Consider the following 18,393-nt stretch of genomic DNA (forward strand, 5'->3'; position numbering starts at 1 on the left):
TCACCACCACCACCATTGTCACCACCACCCTACCATCATCATCACTCCTACTACTGCCATCACCACCGCCACCATCACTATCACCACAGCTGCCAGCACCACCACCACCACCACATGCTAGTTCATGTGGGCACAAAGGTGACCTGCTTTTGTCTTCTTTCTCTTGTTCCCTTCCCCACTTCTTTCCTTCCTTCCCTCTCTTGCCTTCACTCTTCTCTCCCTGCTCTCTCCATCCTCTCTTCTTTCTCCCTGCCCTTTCTTCCTGGCTTTATTACATACCAACTCATTTTTTCTCATTTTTATTAAATATGGGTAATATACAAAAAATACTACAAATGAATGTACTTACCCCTAGTTTAAAGAAATACAGCATAATGTTACCTTTGAGCTCTTCTGTCTTTTTAAAAAATTTTCATCTACAAATCAGTTATGTTCCTCTGAAAGCTAACTGTTTGTAAAAAAAAAGCTTTTACCCTGATACTATCACCACACCTAAAAATAAATAAATATTTAATATCATGAAAACTCCGTTAATTAATAAAAAAATTTAAAAACTCAATGCTTAAATTTATAATTGCTTCATAAATACCCTATATATTTTATTTATAGTTTGTTTGAATCAGCATCCAAAGAAGGTCCAAAATTGTGATTGTTTGAAATGTCTTTTATGTTTGTTTCATCTGTCTATGCCGTCATCATCTTTCTTTTCTCTTTGCAATCATTATGTTGAAGAATCCAGGTGGTTTGTCTTATAGAGTTTTCCGTCATCTGGGTTTTTCTGATTGCAGTCTGATGGTATTATGTAAGATGTTCCTCTGTCCTCATTATTTCCTGTAGATTGGTAGATGGATCTAGTGGCTTGATCACATTCAGATTTGTTTCTTTGGCAGGACCATCTCCTAAGTGGTGGCATGTTCTTCCACCTGGAAGCACATGGGAGTTGGTCATGTCTTTTGTGACATTTATAGCTCTGATGCTCAGTGGCTGGATTGCGATGTAATTTTGAATATATCCTCTTCACCCCCACCTTAGAGTAATCACTACCCTGAATTTTGTTTGTCAAATCCTTTCCTTTATAGTTTTACCACATTTGTTTCCCTATACACCACATTGCTTAGTTTTGCATGCTGGTGACTTTTTTTCATAAATGGGATTATTCTTTAAGTAGTTTCCTGCAATGCACTTTTTCAAACTTCAACATTATGTCATTGGATTCATTGTTTGTGTTTGGTGGAACTGTAATTCATTCCTTTTCTTTACTGTGGAGTGTTCCAGTGTAGACCTTATTTTTCCATTCTGCTGATGGTGGACATTTGTTTTTTTCAGGGTTTTTTTTTCCTTTGCTTTTACAGACAGAGTTGTCCAGAATGTTCTTGTCTCTGACTCCTGGAGCACAGGTGCGGGGGGGAGTTCCTACAATGTTACATTTAGGGGTGGAGTTGCTTGGTAACAGGGCACACATATATTTCCAGCTTGCTAGACAAGCCTACATTATCTTTGGCAGTGGTTTTACCAGTTTATACTCCCATCAACAACATATAAGTAATTGCATTGTTCTACATCCTCACAATGTGTGTTGTTGTCAGACTTTTAGATTTTTGTTTGTTTAGTTGGTGTGTGCAAAATTTTATCTTTTGATGAACATATACTTTTTACGTACTTAAATTTATTTTCTGAAAAGTATGAACTTTTTTTGTGTAATTTAGAATGGAAGTACCCAAAAGGTGTTAAGGGACTTGCAGCTCCAGCATCAAAGAGACCTTGTTAGAAATGCAAATTCCTACTGAATGGAAAAGTCTGGGGATGAGGCCCAATAAGACCTCCAGGTAATTCTGATGTACCCTCAAGTCTGAAATACTGGTTTAGGAAATCTTTCTCCTCCCTGATATCATAGATATGTTCTCTTAAGTTTTTTTCCAAACATGTTACAGTTTTATCTTTCACATTAAGTTTGTAATCCACCTGGAATTGAGTTTTGTGTCCAGTATGAAGTAAGGTTCAAATTTCATTGTTTTCCATGTGGATAACTAGGTGTCCCAAATGACTTATTAAGAAGTCCATCCTTTCCCCAAGGACCTGTAATCTATCGATGCCATAAATCTCAGTTCCATGTAAGTGTGGGCCTTTCCCTGGGCTCTTGGTTTTGTCCGTTGGTCAGTTTGTCTGTCTCCAGCTTGTCTAAATTATACACATTGTTTTAATTATAACACTTTGTGAGAATTCTTGGGATCTGGTGGTTCAGTCACCTTGGCTTGATCTTTAGAAGTATCTTGGCTATGTTTGGCTTTTTTATTTTCTGAATACATGTTAGGGTCAGCTTGTCAGGCCCCACAGAATTGCACTGATTCTTTGGATCAAATTTAGCTCAATTTGGAAGAAATGGATATTGTACAGTGCTGAGACTTCATGGGGTTTTCTTGAAGCCTGCTCAAGGTTGTCTCTCCTAACAGTAGTAAAGAAAGGACCACCTCCTGTGGGGACTGGCTGTCCTTCCTGGCTGGAGACCCTGCTGTCTAGGCTGGGGTCTACCTCACCAAGCTCACCACAACCCCACAATATTCTATTCCTTAAGCTTGACAACCTTGGAAGTTGGATGCTCAGGGTCACTCAGAAGAAGGTTTTTAGCTGGAAAATTTGAACCTCTCATCTCTAAGCATCTCAGGTTTCCCGAGGATGTGCAACTCTTAAAATTGCTTCCCACTAAGGTCTTTTCATGGGCAATTTCTAGCCTTGTCCCAGGTGGCAAATGTAAAGTGCTCAGGATAGAGACTCTCTCAAATGGAGAAACAATTTTTCTTCTTCTAAGTTGGACTGATGGGAAATGGAGATTTAGGGTTCCAGACTCCACCATTCTGATCCTAACCCTATTTGCAACATGGTGACAGTTTAGTATTCCTGCTCCAAGTTGAGTGGGATGCCAGGCACTCTGGGATGTATGCGTTTTGGAACTTTAGAGTTGGCTCGAAGAATGAATGAGTGTCACAAGTCCAAGACAGGGTTGGGGAGAAGGTGTACCAGGCAAATGTACAGTGTGAGCTCAGAAGGCCCCCCATGACCTTTATGACCGAAAAGCATTGTTCTCAGTTTCCTCTTAGAATCTGCTCTACAGAGACAGGCATTACAGTATAACACAAATGTTACCACAGTGATGTCAGCACTGTGCAGCCAATACTTAGAAGCCATAGTTTATTCATGTGCTTATTCTTTCATTTAATCATTCATTCATTCAACAGCTATTTATTGCTCACTGCTGGGCATACTGCACAAAGTCCTGCCTTCACAGAATTCACAGTCTATGTGAGCAAGACAGTAGTCAAACAAATAAAAATGATGAAATCAGAGAGTACTAAGTGATAGGAGAAAAGATAAAGCAACCTGAGGACATAAAGAGGGTGGGAAGGAGTGGAAACCCACTTTTTTTAACAAGGGGAAACATCTCAGAGGAGATGACGTTCAGCAGACATGTGAATGGGACAGGCTTGCAGATCTTTAATATGAGTGCATCCTAGGCAGAGAAGCTGCCAGTGCAAAGGCCCTGATGTGTAAACATGCACAGCAGGTGCAGGGAGTAGTGAGGGAGGCTGGTGGAGCTAGGATGCAGCGAGGGAGAGGAAGGTGTGGTCTTATGTCACAAGTCTCAAACCCGAGTGCTGGGTCAAGGCAGCAGGCTGGTGCTGGCAGGTGATTTCTGCTTCCTTTGCCCCTCCCCAGTCTGGCCCTCTTGATTCTGCCCATTCTTCGGATTCTGTACCCTAAAGGACTGGGATCCAGGCTGGCTAAGACACTTAACTGCAGGCAAATGGGGAGGATGCTCTCATGTGAATCTCTCTTGCCCTGGTCACTTTGCTTTCATTCCGCTGCGGCAGCTGCTAGCATCTTGGCCAGTCGCCTTCCCACCAAGGTTTCAGACCAGCTCCTGGGGATAGTTTGAAAGCCAGACCTAACTGGGCAAATTCTGATTATATCCAATCAATTAGGGTGTTGTGTTTTACTCATTCATTCACTCAGTCATCCTTCTTTGACAATTTTACTGAGCACCTACCACGTGCCTGGCTCTGTCCAAAGTGCTAGGGAAACGGGGAACAAGATGCACAAGGGCCCTGCCCTTATGGGGCTTTACCCTTCAGTAAGGAGTTGATGTTAAAATATTATGGGCTTCAAGACAAAGGGCCTGTGGCATGAGCAGTACTAGTCCCACCCACTGGGGCCATTGCCATGGCAACTAGGCTTGCCCTTCTGAGTACACCTGTGATGTCCGCACTGGTCCATCTCAATGCTGGTTTGTCTCTAAACACTGATGTGTGCTAGCAGATCTGTTTGGGGGGCGTACATGAGATGTGACAGCACCTGGTGTGGGGCTTGCATTGAAGCTGCCCCTAGAAGTTACTTCATCCAGCCAGCACACGAACTGTCCTTTGAGAAATTGTAGAGATGAAGTTGGCCACCTACTTCCTGTCTTTCCAAGGAGCATCTTGCTACTTGGAAAACAGGTAGAACAGCAGAACAGCCCTCCCCACTCCCGCCCTCAGGTACTGCCTTTGGGGCCCCTCAATGGAGTTGCGGGTTGGGGTGCTGAAAGGCACCATGAAAGTCTGATGGTGGAAGAGGGCTTGGGGAGGACTAGGGTGAGGAAGATGCTCGGGATGAAGTCCCCAGGAAGCCAGATGGGGGCTGGGATCTGTGGCCTATCCTCATTGCTGTCAGAGCAGGAAGCGGGCTTGTACCTGGAGGCTGGTTTGGGGAAGTGGCCGCCTCCTGCTGCCTTGGAGTTTGGTGCTTTCCTGGCTGCAAGCTGCTTTGTCCCTTGTCTGCCAGCGTGCATTCACCTCCTGATTAGCACCTCTCTTTTTACTTGAAACCAAAGCCTCAGAACTGCCAGGTTTACTCATCCCGAGAGCTGGGGGCAATTTGGGATGCAGCACGGCATTTTTCTCGTAAGCGCCAGGGTCTTGCTCGTAAGGTGACTGGGTACTGTGCAGACCTGCAACCTGGGCTGTCTTCCGGAGGCCTCCTGCTTGCAAAGTGTGGGTGACTCAGATGCCAGGTCATGCCCTGCAGGCCCAGTACTGTGCACCATCTCTACACTGCCTGGAGTGGGCTGGTAGGGGCCCTCTCAGCCGGATGTGAAAATACACCTCTGAACGCACCCTCACCTCAGACCCACCCACCTGAAAATGCAGAAGCAGCACCTACCCAGAAGTGAAAGTGCTCTGGTGGAAGCAGTGGATTGGCTGTCAAATCAATTCATTTCATATTAGTGGGCTAATATGTGTTAATAATGACTATAGAAGCTTTGTTAGCTTGGCATTACACTAAGTGCATTTATCTCCCAACACCTTTCTGGGGGTTCCCATTTCATAGAGGAGGAAACTGAGGTCCAAAGTAGTGAAATGATTGGCCCAAGTTCCCTCAGCAAGTGATGCTACGTGAGGTGCTTACTGGAGGTCAGGCACTGTTTGGAGCCTCTTGCCTTGCATATGTGAACTCATTTATTAATGGTCTTTGGTGTACAGTTGTTGCTCACCTTTTGTGGGAGAGGGAATGAAAGTGTGGAGAGTTTTGGGGCTTGTGTCGAGTGCCACAGTGAGTCATGGCAGAGCTGGAATTTGGATCTGAGCTATTTGGCTCCTCATCAATGTACATCCCTGAGACATAGGTCCCAGAGTGGCGACCCTGTACTGAGCAGTTCGTGGGCCCTGCCTCTTGAGACTTAGTGCCTCACCAGACTGCAAGTGAGAGGGAGCTGAAAGAGTGGGGTGGCTGCCTGGAAGAACCCAGGAAGCCTCTGAGGCTCAGTATGGGCAGGGCAGTGGCCCTGGGCTGTGCAGAGGGAGAAGGGGCATCCCAGGCAGCAGAGGTGGGAACGTCAGGATGCAGTGTCTGCTCTTTGTTCACGTCCTGCCACTGAGTAGCTGGGATGACCTTGTCCGAGTCACCTAACCTCATTTCCATTGCTCTCAGAGGTCTGCCTTATGAGTATAAACTGAGCTGTTGGGGGACTATGTTTTGATGAAACAGTGCTTAAGGGACTGTCTGGGTGAAAGGTTTGGTTAAAGGGACAAGTCAGGAGTGAAAGCTCTGCAGGCTTGTCCTGGGAAAGTGGAACTCTAAGCATAATGTCTCACACACTTACACAGTCCTTGCTGAAACTCGCTCAGACACATTTGTTACGACACAGTCTGCTCTCCACTCTGAACGTGTAGAATCTGTTTCCAGGCAGCTGGTGGCTTCTCTTGTCTGTGGTCCAGGGGCTCTCTGGATTTATCTTGCTTTCACTCAACCCCATGGGCCCTTGGCTGAACTAGGAAGGTTGGAGGCTGCTTGCCCCTCAGCACATGTCCTCCCCATCTCTTTGCTAGGGGCTGTCAGTGGGGAAGCATGCCAAGCCCAGGCTTGCCCAGTGCACATGGGGATGGGCCTGTACTCCTGGTAAGCCAGTTCACAATTCCCATGCCAAGCAGGTCTGAGAGACTTGAGGGGGAGGCAGGTAGGCAGGGTCTGAATCTTTTAGGGTAAATTCAAGACTTAACATATATAAGACAGATCAGAAGGAGCTATAGAAGGTAGGGCAAAATGGACAGTAATGGTATATGGGGTTTAGGTGAGGCTTTAGAAGTATGTGCACATGTATTTGGTGGGTGGAGGTTAAAGCTGTGGGAGGACACAATAATCTGGAAGGAGAATTTATGATGAGAGTGAGGTAGGGACTGTTCTGGAAGATTCAATAAATATCCAGTGAATCCTCATCAAGTAACAAGAGCCATGCTGTTATTGGAGGGGGAGGGTCTCGAAACTAGGCTGGGGTCTTGGACTGCCTTTGGGAGGGAAGGAGGAAGTTTTGTGTGATTCAGCACCATGATGAAAGGGTTTCAGATGGAAATGTCTCTTACTGCTCCAGGCTTCCACCTGCCAACACATCTGGGGTGTCTGACCCACCCTTCTTGGGCCTCCATTCTATCCCTCATGGATAAGCAAGGATACACAAACTCAACAAATGCCTTAAAATAAACATTTGGCTAATCCCTTCCAACCTTAAAGAGACAACCAAACAATTAAGTATTTATTTTATCATCTTATTTGTGGTCACAGACTGATTTTATGAGTTTCGATTGCTGTTTCTTTCCTAACTCTCAACTAGATGTAGTTGAGTGCTTTTCTTTTGCTTCTGTCTTGTTTTGTTTTTTTTTTTAAAAAAAAGCAATTAAGTTTTTTGCAGTGTTTGCCTTGTGGTTAATTCCTGCCTCTTAGCAGAGGTTTGGGGTTGAGGCCATGATGAAATGGCAGAATGACAAGGAAACAAACCATGATTGGTTTAGAATGTGCTCCTGCCTGTGGTCACTACATTAGAAACAGTGTGGTTGCTTGATAGGCGAGGTGTTGCTTTAGATGCCTGTAACCAGAAGAAATTCTGCTGAATTGGTTATTGGGGCTGAGCTGAAGGGATTAGCTCAACTCAGATCTGAGTAGGCACAATTGATTAGTTCTTCCTTCTGAGGAGCACTTAGCTTAGAGAAGGTCATGGGTAATTTCTCCCTAGCTGGTAAGCAGATGTGTAAGGATGGAAAAAGTGGAGGGTGTAGAAGAGGATAGGATGCCCTATACCAGCTGGAGCATTGATGCTTTCACTGTAGAACTCTTTAATTTCCACAGCCCCATTATACAAATGCACACAGATCTTCCTGATCAATTCTACTCCATTTAAATATGCATACCTGTGTTTTCAGAAGTCTGGAAAGCTAATTAGCTGTATTATTTGTTAAGGTGCCATTCTTGGGCCTGTATTTTTTTTTAATTAATTTTTAATATTTTTAAAAATATATAACTACAAACAAACACAAACATTCTTAACTTATGATCATTCCGTTCTACATGTATAATCAGTAATTCATCAGTGTCATCACATAGTTGCATATTCATCATCATGATCATTTCTTGGAACATTTGCATCAATTCAGAAAAAGAAATAAAAAGACAACAGAAAAAAATTCATACATACCATACCAGTTTCTCCTCCCTTTCATTGATCACTAACATTTCAATCTAAATTTATTTTAACATTTGTTCCCCCTATTATTTATTTTTATTCCATATGTTTTACTCATCTGTCGATAAGGAGCATCAGACACAAGGTTTTCACAATCACACAGTCACATTGTGAAAGGTATATCATTATACAATCATCTTCAAAAAACATAGCTATTGGAACACAGCTCTACATTTTCAGGCAGTTCCTCCAGCCTCTCCATTACATCTTGACTAGTAAGGTGATATCTATTTAATGCGTAAGAATAACCTCCAGGATAACCTCTCAACTGTTTGGAATCTCTCGCCATTGACACTTTATTTTGTCTCATTTCACTCTTCCCCTTTTTGGTTGAGAAGGTTTTCTCAATCCCTTGATGCTGAGTCTCAGCTCATTCTAGGGGTTTTCTCAATCCCTTGATGCTGAGTCCCAGCTCATTCTAGGATTTCTGTCCCACGTTGCCAGGAAGGTCCACACCCCTGGGAGTCATGTCCCACATAGACAGGGGGAGGGTGGTGAGTTTGCTTATTATATTGGCTGGAGAGAGAGGTCACATCTGAGCAACAAAAGAGGTTTTCTTGGGGGTGACTCTTAGGCCTAATTTTAAGTAGGCTTGACCTATCCTTTGTGGGGTTAAGTTTTATATGAACAAACCCCAAGATTGGGTGCTTAGCCTATAGCTTTGGTTGTATGCACTGCTTGTGAGAATATCAAGAATTCAACTTGGGGAAGTTGAATTTTCCCCCTTTCTCACCATTCCCCAAAGGGGACTTTGCAAATACTTTTTTATTCACTGTTCAAATCACTCTGGGATTTATCAGGGCGTCACTCTGGACAAACCAACAAAATTTTATGCTCTATTCAAGGTTCCATGTACTTACAGTGTTCAATTAAGCTGTCTACATAAGTTGTATTAGGAAATGCACTAGTCAAAGTATAAAATTTGTACCAAATAAACATTTTTTTGCTTTATTTCACACATAAGTTAAAATTTTTAAATATTAATTATCATCTATTTTCAACACCCTGCAGTAATGACATTCCTTTGTTCTTCCTCATGCAAAAACATTTTTAAATTTGTACATTTAATCACTATCATTATATACTCTAGGAATTCCTAGATTATACCATCTCAGTCTTTATCATCTATCTTTCTTTCTGATTTCATTTGTGTTGGTCCTGTATTTTTGTCTGTAAGAGTCTGTTTATTGATACCTTGTGCTTTCATGATAATTATCAGTATAACAAAGCTAGTCAGTGAAACACTTCCAACCTGCATCCTAAATTACCACCTAATCCAGAGGACCAGTGGACTTATTCATCAATTTATGCCTAGGGTTGTAAAGATGCAAGATTGCGTTAAATGTCTTAGTTGTAGTTTTTTGAAAGGCCACACAATGGGTCAGTGATTCTAGGACCAGAGGTCTCTCTCTTTCTCTATCTATTAAAGTGTTTGTGGGAGACACCTAGGTAGCATACAGTAAATCCAGATTCTACCTTCTCTCCGTGTCCATCCTGATATTACTAACAACCGACCAGAACATCCACACTGACCAATAGTACTTACTTCCTGCTTTAATGTGTAGGGAAACAGAATTGTAGGCTTGCCTGTTGGAGTGGATTGTTTGGAACTGGCCTGTTTCCTTCCACATCTTTATTTCTGCTCTCTCATCTTTCTTCTTTAGGGGACCATATTGTAGACTTAATAAACACATGCTAATGGCCTATCATGTCGTTTCATCTTCACAGCAACCTCTGAAAGCAGATGTTTTTATCGCCATTTTGCAGCCTAGGAAACAGGCTCGGTGAGGAGGCCGTGGGACTTACACAGATGCACTTAGAGTGCTTTTGCTCCCAGGGCTTCTCATGAGAGTCTGTCTGTTGGCCACATGCATTCATGACATGTAGACCACCCTGTTGGGTACAGAGGCAACCACAGTAGGGAGTTGACTGATGCCAACTGGCACATTCTCAAGTTGATCCTGTAATTAATACTCTAAAAATACCTTCCTTGGAGTAATCATGGGGTGGGGATGAGGCAGGGAGAGATTCACCAGTGAGCTGGTTCCTGAGCAGCGTCTTTAGTGGGACCTACAACAAGAGTGTTACCAGTATAAGGTATGGTGGGCAGAGTAGCAACTTCTTCATTTTGATAAAGAGTGACGAGTCTTAAAACCATTCATTTACATATTTTGATTTTAGAAAAATTGGAAAAGGTGGAAGATCCTTTTTAATGTAGAAGGGCCTCCTCCAAGCTTAGAGTCCCAAATGATTTGCCTTTGGGCCATGTCACTGGGTATTCATTTCTGAACTGGCTGTTAGATGTTCTCCCACCTTGAAGGTTTCATTCCCGGAACTTAACAGAGTGTAATTTTGTAGTTATTTGGCTGATTTAGTTCATGTAACTCTATCAGGCCATAGTCTGGGTTGTCCTCCACTAGTCCCTGGTACAAGCCAGGTACATGATGACTTGTAAATGGATGGCTAGGGAGAAAACAGAGCTGGTCTTGGTTGGTGATAGTGACCCTTCCAGCCCAGGCTACTTCAGAGCTGTTTTTTTTCAGGAGTCTAACAGATGTCAGGATTCCAACAGATAGAGTGATTGATATATTGCCTCCAAGAAATGAACAGATTCCTGTAATGATCCGTATCACCCCATGGATATTCAAATCCAGTCTTTTATACTTTGTCCTCTAGCTGGGAGCCTTGACCTCAACCCCCTCTAAAGCCAGGCAGATGGCAGGGTGTGGATGCTGCCTTCTAAAGTCAGACACTGTTTCAAACCCCAGCTGTGTGACCTCACACAAATTGTCTGAACTCTGAACCTTGGTTTCTTTGTAAAGTGGGAGGGATAACAGTACCTGGTGTGAGCGGTAGTCCTCAGTAGGTGTTCTACGATGGTAGAAGAGTAGAAACTTTGGAATCAGAGATGGGGGTTCAGAATCCCACTCTGGCCCTGCTCCTGTATGACTGTGAAGGGTGGCCACTCAGCCTCTGGCCACTGCCTCCATGTTGTGGGGCAAAGTAAGAATCAACAATACTTGTGGAAAGCTCCAAACAGTATCCCTGGTTCAAAGTCACTGTTAATTGTTCTAAGCTTGGTTGGGTGAGGAAATGGCATTGTCTGCATGACATTGACTCCCAGTCCCCAGCGAGAATGATCGTGGTCTTTTTCCTTGGCTGCCCAAGAGTCTCTCCCCTTGGCTCATGTGCAGGGGTGTCCCCCATTCCCCTGATGGGCTAAGTCATCCAGGCTTGCTCAGGGTCTGTTCTCAGGGCTTGGGGAGAGAGTAAGCAAATTGACCAGACAGAAATAGGATGAGCTTAAAGCATCAGCAACAGATAAAATCAGCAAGGTCCCTGACTTCATGGTGCCTACATTGTAGAAGCAGTACAGGAAAAAGAAAGGTAATAAAAGAATTGGTGAAGTTTTGGTGGTAGTGTAAGTGCTAAGGAGAAAAAGAAAGCGGGAGTGGGGAACAGGGTGTTGGAAAGGGTCTTGTAGTGTTAGGGTGACCCTAAGGGGGTATCACAGGGAGGAATGTGAAGGACGGGGTATGGTTCCCTCTGCAGAGAGGGCAGGGTGGGGAGTAACTTCAGTGGGGGCCAAGGGGATTAGTGGGAGATAAGACAAGGAGGGTTCCCATGGTGCAGAGCCCTGAAGGCCTCTGTGTCACAACTGAGTGAAATGAGGGTAATGTGCTCTAAATTGAGTTCCAACAGGATCACCCTGCTGTTAGGTAGAGACTTAGGAGGCCCTGCACAGAGGCAGAGGGATGGGTGAGGGGCCACTGCAGTAAGCCAGGCAGGAGATCAACATAGCCAAGACTGGGGTGTCAGCAGTAGCGGTTGGCAGTTCCTAGATATATTTTGAGCATATGGGTGGGATGTGGGCTGTTGAGGTTGGCTTGAATACCCAGAAAAAGGGAATGTGCATTTGCTATCATGGGAACAAGTAGAGTAGAGCTATTTTGGGGGGGAAGGGGAGGAGACAAAGTAGGTGTGTTAGTGAGGACCAGAAGCTTGGTTTTGACTATGTTCAGTTTGAAATGCCCAGTAAGCAGTTAAATATCCAAGTCTGAAATTCAGGGCATAGGTCCAGGCTGAAAATATTCATTTGGCCACTGTAGGACATAGGAGGTATTTTAAGGCCCTGAGTGAATGATCTGACAACACCTCCTTCTCTTGGGTTTTGAACAAACCAATTTGTAGTAGAGATGGGGAAGTACAATGAAGGAGCTGCCTTAGGGCCATATTGCCTGGAATTTTGGAGAGCCTGCTTTAGGAGATGACCTGAAATATGTGGCCCATGTCGTGTTTCCAGCAGCTACTAAGGGCAGATGGGTGGTGGTTTTGTCCTAGGCTGTGCCAGCCCATCATCAAGCTCTGAGCCTACTGGATCCCACTATTTGGGAATTCAGGTCTTTGACTGCAGAACTGCTAGAGACCTCTTTATTAAATGTTCTTTCTTGAAGATGTGATTTCCAGAAGGTCCCACCTCTCCTTGAAAGAGCATTCTATTTTACCCAAGGTTGCTAATGGTGCTGAATCCAATACAAGTCACATCACTTACTGTAAGGAACTAACCCCAGAAAATATTTCTAAATTAGGCACTCAGAATGGACTCTGGCCTTGTGAGCTGTGAGCATTCAAAGAAGATTGGGAGGGTGGGGGATTGCGTTGTTATTATTTCGTAGCCTGTAAAATTGACTGTTCATAATTTTTTTTCAGTCTTCATTGCTCTGAGTTGGCAGGGGCGATAAAAATAGTAACTTTTTATTTGCATTGTCAGAAAAAAAAGGAAGCAACTGTTCAGTTTCCTGAATTTGCATGAGCACTGAGGTTATTATACTAGTAAGAAGGAAATGGGGGCCAAATTTAGTATAAAAGCCTAAAGAAAGATTACAGTGCAGCAGATCCCTAAATGACATTCTGGTTTTCTTTTGACTTCATCCAGAGACACCTTTTTATTTTATCTTTTTAGTTGGCCATGATTCAAAGATCCATGACATACTAGCAGCAGGGCTGGGCTGTCTAGCTTAGAAAAACACAATCTTGCTGATACACTTTGATCTCAAGTCCCTATTTATTTATACAAATGAAATTCTCATCTCAGCAGTTGTTACCCTGGTGTTTGATCAATTCTGGCAAAAATGTTAAAATGATACAAAATTTGGGCTTAAACTCTAGCCAGAGGGTTAAGTTCTATCCTGGGTTCTTGCATGGCTGTTAGTTAAGAGATATTGTTAGACGCATGATATTGACATGAGTTGGAAGAATAGAGGTCAAAGGTGATTTCTCTTCTCAAAAATGATTTTGCACATCTTTTTCAGAGCTGATAGACACACACCTTAGCTGGATACAAAACATATTATGAAACAGAATGACTGTGATCTTTGATCCAAGAAATCAAAGTTAAAGGTAATGGATATTTTCTGCCTTTCCTTTTGTTTTCCAGCTGTGTGTTTCCTTAACTTGATTTTTTGTAGAAAAGAAAACTTTATGACCCAAAGGGCCTCCTTCCTCACTTTCCAACCATCCTCACAGATACCATTTCCTAGCCCTTAAGGGCTGGCCTCCCCTCCCCCCCACTTCTGAAGTGGATACCCTGGGGATAACTCAGTCTCGCCATCGGTGAGCCTAGGGCTCAAGTTGGGGCTGGGAGCCAAGGAGATAAGGTTCTTGGGCTTTGCATGTTTTTGCAAGGGGCCCCCTCGCCCTATTCCAGGTCTCTCCTACGTGGAAAAATGAAGCAAGGCCACTTTCCTCTAGCCAGCATTGGGGCATTCTACTCCCACACTAGACCTGCTCCTTCTTTGCTTTACATATTCAATTAAGTAAGGCTACCTACCTGTGGTGGGGCACTCTGCCTTGGGAAATATGAGATAGTATGTTGACCTTGATCGACTTTGGATACTGGGCTTCCACCCAGGGGTCTATATCTACACTAGATTTTGAAATCTAGGATGCTCTTTGAGGACCAGGTCCATGTGGGACATTGAGGAAGTGACTTTTCCATTCTGTGCCTCCACTTTTTAAATGATACTACTGCCACCCCATCCTCCCAGAACGCTGAGTATACATCACCCCTCCAGAGTGCCTAGCACACAGAGCCTATTTGCCGAGTAGCAGTCACTAATAGTTTTGGGTTACCTGCTACATCTGCATCCTCCCAGCTTGCTGGTCCTTTACTTTTGAATGGTCTCTGTGTGACAGTGGGGTCATTACATCATGGGCCAGATCCAGAAGTCCTGGGTAGCCTCACTCTGATGGCCCATACTAACAGCCCAATAAAAACAAACATCGTTGTCATGCCCATTAGCACCCACAATAGAGTTGATGTCCCAGAACCACATTTCTTTGAGAGTGGGGCCCACCGAGATATGCCAACATTTCCCAACAGCGATTATCAAAAACCATCAACAGCTGCAGGGCAGTAACAATGCCAGGGGATGTTTGCTAAATACCCACTGGGTGCCAGCCTTCCTCCTAAGGGCTTCACATCTGAAGACTCAGGATGACAAAAATATAATGGAAGTGGTAAGAGTGTAAACCACTTAGAGACGTCATTGGACAGCTTTGAGTGTGCTTATTCCCCCCACTGTTAAAACTTGGCAATGCTTCTGACCTGGCAGGGGCCTGGGAACTTGGGCAAGTTGGCTCAGGGCTTCAGCTTACCCTCTGCCCTGGTTGGTTTGCAGCACCCAGCTCTGATCTGTATGGAGTCAGAGGGGATTTACTGTCATGTAACTTTTCAGACTCCACCCGCAGCTTTGGGCTACAGTCTTATCAAGCATTTTTTGTCTTGTTCACTGAGACTCTGCCGTCTGGCCAGGCCCCTCTGAAGTTCCCGAGTGACCTCAGAACACGCAAGGATGGCTGGGAGAGGATGAAAGGCTGGCAAAGTTACTTAGCCAATGAAGCATAGCCTCAGGAGAACCTTGTCCTCAGATGACAAATTCAGTCCAGTTTTGAGACAAGTCACAGGGGAAGGCCAGAGGCCAGCTCTCCTCTTTTGCCCCTTTCCACACTCAGATGTTTGTTGTGGGGAAGAGAGGTTAGGCCCTGGAGCTTTCTCTTGCCTGGTTTGTAGTTTTCCCTGAGAGCATCGCATAGCTTTCTGGCTGACACATCTTGACATCCAGTCCTCTTCTCTCGACCCAGGCCTGAGGCTTTTGTGTGAACTCAGCCTAGCCCTGCAGGATGTCAGAGAAAGAAGGGAGGTGAGGCATCACACCTGCCACGGCTCTCTGATCCCTTTCCTGGGTCTGGAGACTGGGGCTGCCTGACCCCCACCCAAGCTGGAGGAGGCGTCTTTCTGACAGTGTGCTGTCCATGCTCATGTGATCTAACCAGACTTTAGAAAACAGGCTTGAGACCAGGGAGAGAAGCAGGGCAGAGCTTGTCCACTCCTTCCTGCTGCTGCTCACTCAGAGCCAAGTCAGCACTTAAGGCAAAAATGGTTGTAGTCAATTAAAATAGCACCTTAAGTATATCTATGTCATTTTCTGTATACAACCCTAGCCCCAAACAGCCGTTTTTCTATAGGCTGAAGTTTGAGACCCACTGAACTTGGCTACAGGAAGGAAAAGAATTGAAGTCAGAATGCAGGAGTCTGGGCCTTCAAGCAGATCTGAAAATTCCTAGGGCAGGGTGATCCAGCTGGCCTGAAAGAATGCTAGCAAAAATCAATTCCAGTTTTTAGAATTTAACCCTAAATCAATCCAGGATTGTTTGGTTAACAATTCAAGTGAAAGACATTTGCTCTCCCAGATTGTAATTCCCAAAAAAGCAGGCAAAGGAAGCACCCTGCTTCCTTTTCTTCATTATCATTGGTATATACTAGGAGTTCACAAACTATAGCCCTCGAGCCAAATCTGACCCATGGCCCTTTTTTTGTGAAGTTTTATTGGAACTTCACAAAAAGCCATTCCATTTGCTTACATATTGACTATGACTGCTTTCACACTACAACAACCGAGTTCAGTAGTTGAGACGGAGGCCATATAACCCACAAAGTCAAAAAATACTATCCAGCCCTTTATAGAAAAAGTTTGCTGACCCTCTTATATTCTTTTTACATCTGCAGTCATTTTTATTGGACCATTTTTTTTCTTACTGATTTGTAACTCCCCTTTATATATAAATGGCCCTGTGTCATATATGCTAAAAAAGATTACATATTTCTCTTTGGAGTTTTGAAGAGAAAAATTTATAATTTTTACATACTTAAATCTACCTTTTCCTTTCTGATTTCAGCTTTAGAAATTTAGAAACCCGCTTACAAACTGACCTGAGGTCATAGGTTCATCAGTGTTTAGCACTGGGCTTCTAAGCGTGTAAAAGGGTCAAGAGTGCTTGTGGCGGGCTCAGCACTCCTGGCTTCAATTCTGGTCTGAGAAAGCAACTCTCAGTTGCAGAGTGGTAACTCCCTTAACCACCCTGCATAGGACTGGATTTGCTGTTAACTGACCAGAAGTTGCCCTTGCCTTTGCCTTTTCCTAAACTCATGAACAAGACATTAAGGATTCTGGGTCCCCAGAAGAAAAGCAGTGAATCCAGCTACTTACCAGGTATAGAGGCCATGTAGTATAAGGGTTAATAAAAAGTGCCCTATGTTCAAATCCTAATCCCCCTCACCTGCCATATCATGCAACTGCCTTTCTTTATCTCCAGTTATAAGACAGGGATGATAATTCTATTATTACAAGGGTTGGCATGAGAATTAAACAGGAGCACTTAGTGCAGTGACTGACTCATAGTTGCTCCTCAGTAAATGTGAACAGCTCCTGTTCTTTGAGGGGAAAGAAAAGGTTCTGGACGAGTCAGTTTTGGCAACCCATTTGACCTAGGCTGAGGGCACTCCTCCAACAGAGGCCTTTTGATGGGCTTTTAATTAGGATGCATGCATTAAGCGCCCACTGTCTGCAGGTTGCTATGCAAGGTATGATGGGGGTACACATAACTCCAAGAATCTGGCACTGAAAGGACAAGCAAAGCATTTTGAGAATTCAGTACTTGCTCCTGGAGGGAGTAAAGGCATCATGGCATGAGTGGTAGAAGGCTTCCTGAAAGAGGTGGTATTGGAACAGGGCTAAGAAGAAAAGCCAGGATTTGGGCAAGGGAGAAGGGTGGAGAAAACATATAGAAGTTGGCAAATGTGCAGAATATTCGTTGACTGACTAAAGCATTGATGGTAATGATAGAGGATAGTGGGTCAGCCCTTAGACATTGGAGTCAGACTCGGCAGGTGGGGATGGGGATGGGGGGAGAGCTGTCCTGCCAGTGTGACGGGAAGTTACTTAGCTCCTCTAGAAGTTTCCCCTTTCTCATTCATTAACGTTATTGCCTGCTCCCTATGTACCAAGGTACTCATGTGAAGTCTGGGGACATGGGTGGATGGGTGGGGGAACAAGACCATACCCAGAGCAATAGCGAATTGCCTTGGGCGAGGGCACTAGTGTGGCCAAGCTGGGGATGCCTCCCACAGATGGTGGCCAGGCAAGGCCTTACGGAGGAGACTGTGTTTGAGCAGAGACCTGAAGATGGGAGGAGATTCTTTAAAGTGCAGGGAAAAGCGCCATCCTGGCAGGGGCAGGCCCAGTGTGTGTGGCTGGAGTGCAGTGAGCGCAGGGGACCTGTCACCGCCATGGTGCGGTGCGGGGGCTTTTGGGGAAGGAGGAGGAGGAGGGCTCAGTCCTGAATTTAGGATAAGGGAGACCTTGGGCACATAGAGGGGCCAAATGAGGAGGGGGAGACCCACGAGCCAAGGTGGAAGAGGTAAGAGGTTCCTGGGGACAACAATGAAGTGCTTAGAAGGCTGTGAAGGAGACCCCCCCCTTCTCTTTTCCTTTCTACTCATGCAGGTAGGAGACCTGGGGAGTGATGAAATGGTGGAGAAGATCCCCAAGTTTTCAGATGCCGTGGCTCTATGGCAGTTACCACCACCCAGCTAGAACTTTCTTCTCCTTGGGAAGGGAACTAGCTCTGAGGTTTCTGAAAGAAAGTTCTCACCCAGAGAGGTTCCAGCGAGCTTTGAGTAGGTCTCTAATCAGAGCCTAAGTGCACAGCTCTTGCTCAGCAAGTGTGAAGGTCTAAATACATAGCGTCGGCTGGGTTTTACAGATACAATATTGGTTTCTACCTGATAAGAGCATTCAGAAGGCAAAGAGAGGAAAAATCACTTCTTTCTGCCCGTTTGAAAAATTTCCTAACTTCCTACCCCCTAAACTGGCCCTGGCTACAGTCCCCCCAGCCCGCCTTGTTGTGAGAAGGGAAAGGTCCCTTCTACCTACCGGCTATTTTTAGAAAATGGAGGCTGTGGAAAGTTTCCATTAAGGATTGACTCTTCTCGTTTCCCAGGTTGAGAA

General features: G+C 44.6%; 1 protein-coding gene across 7 annotated transcripts in view; it reads left to right on the top strand.

Moving 5' to 3' along the window:
* The window catches only part of NFATC2 (nuclear factor of activated T cells 2), a 163,631-nt gene that overhangs the window by 140,139 nt on the left and 5,099 nt on the right, over positions 1-18,393 (top strand). For 2 of the 7 annotated variants that reach the window (XM_077113974.1, XM_077113979.1), the window contains exon 10: positions 13,357-13,444. The exons of the other annotated variants lie outside the window; for them this stretch is intronic. In XM_077113974.1, coding sequence (XP_076970089.1) covers positions 13,357-13,400 — 44 coding nt within the window. In that variant the 3' untranslated portion in view covers positions 13,401-13,444. The remainder of the gene's footprint in view (positions 1-13,356; positions 13,445-18,393) is intronic. 7 annotated transcript variants of the gene reach the window in all.

The sequence above is a fragment of the Tamandua tetradactyla genome, chromosome 1, assembly GCF_023851605.1.
Source record: "Tamandua tetradactyla isolate mTamTet1 chromosome 1, mTamTet1.pri, whole genome shotgun sequence".
NCBI classification, from domain to species: Eukaryota; Metazoa; Chordata; class Mammalia; order Pilosa; family Myrmecophagidae; genus Tamandua; species Tamandua tetradactyla.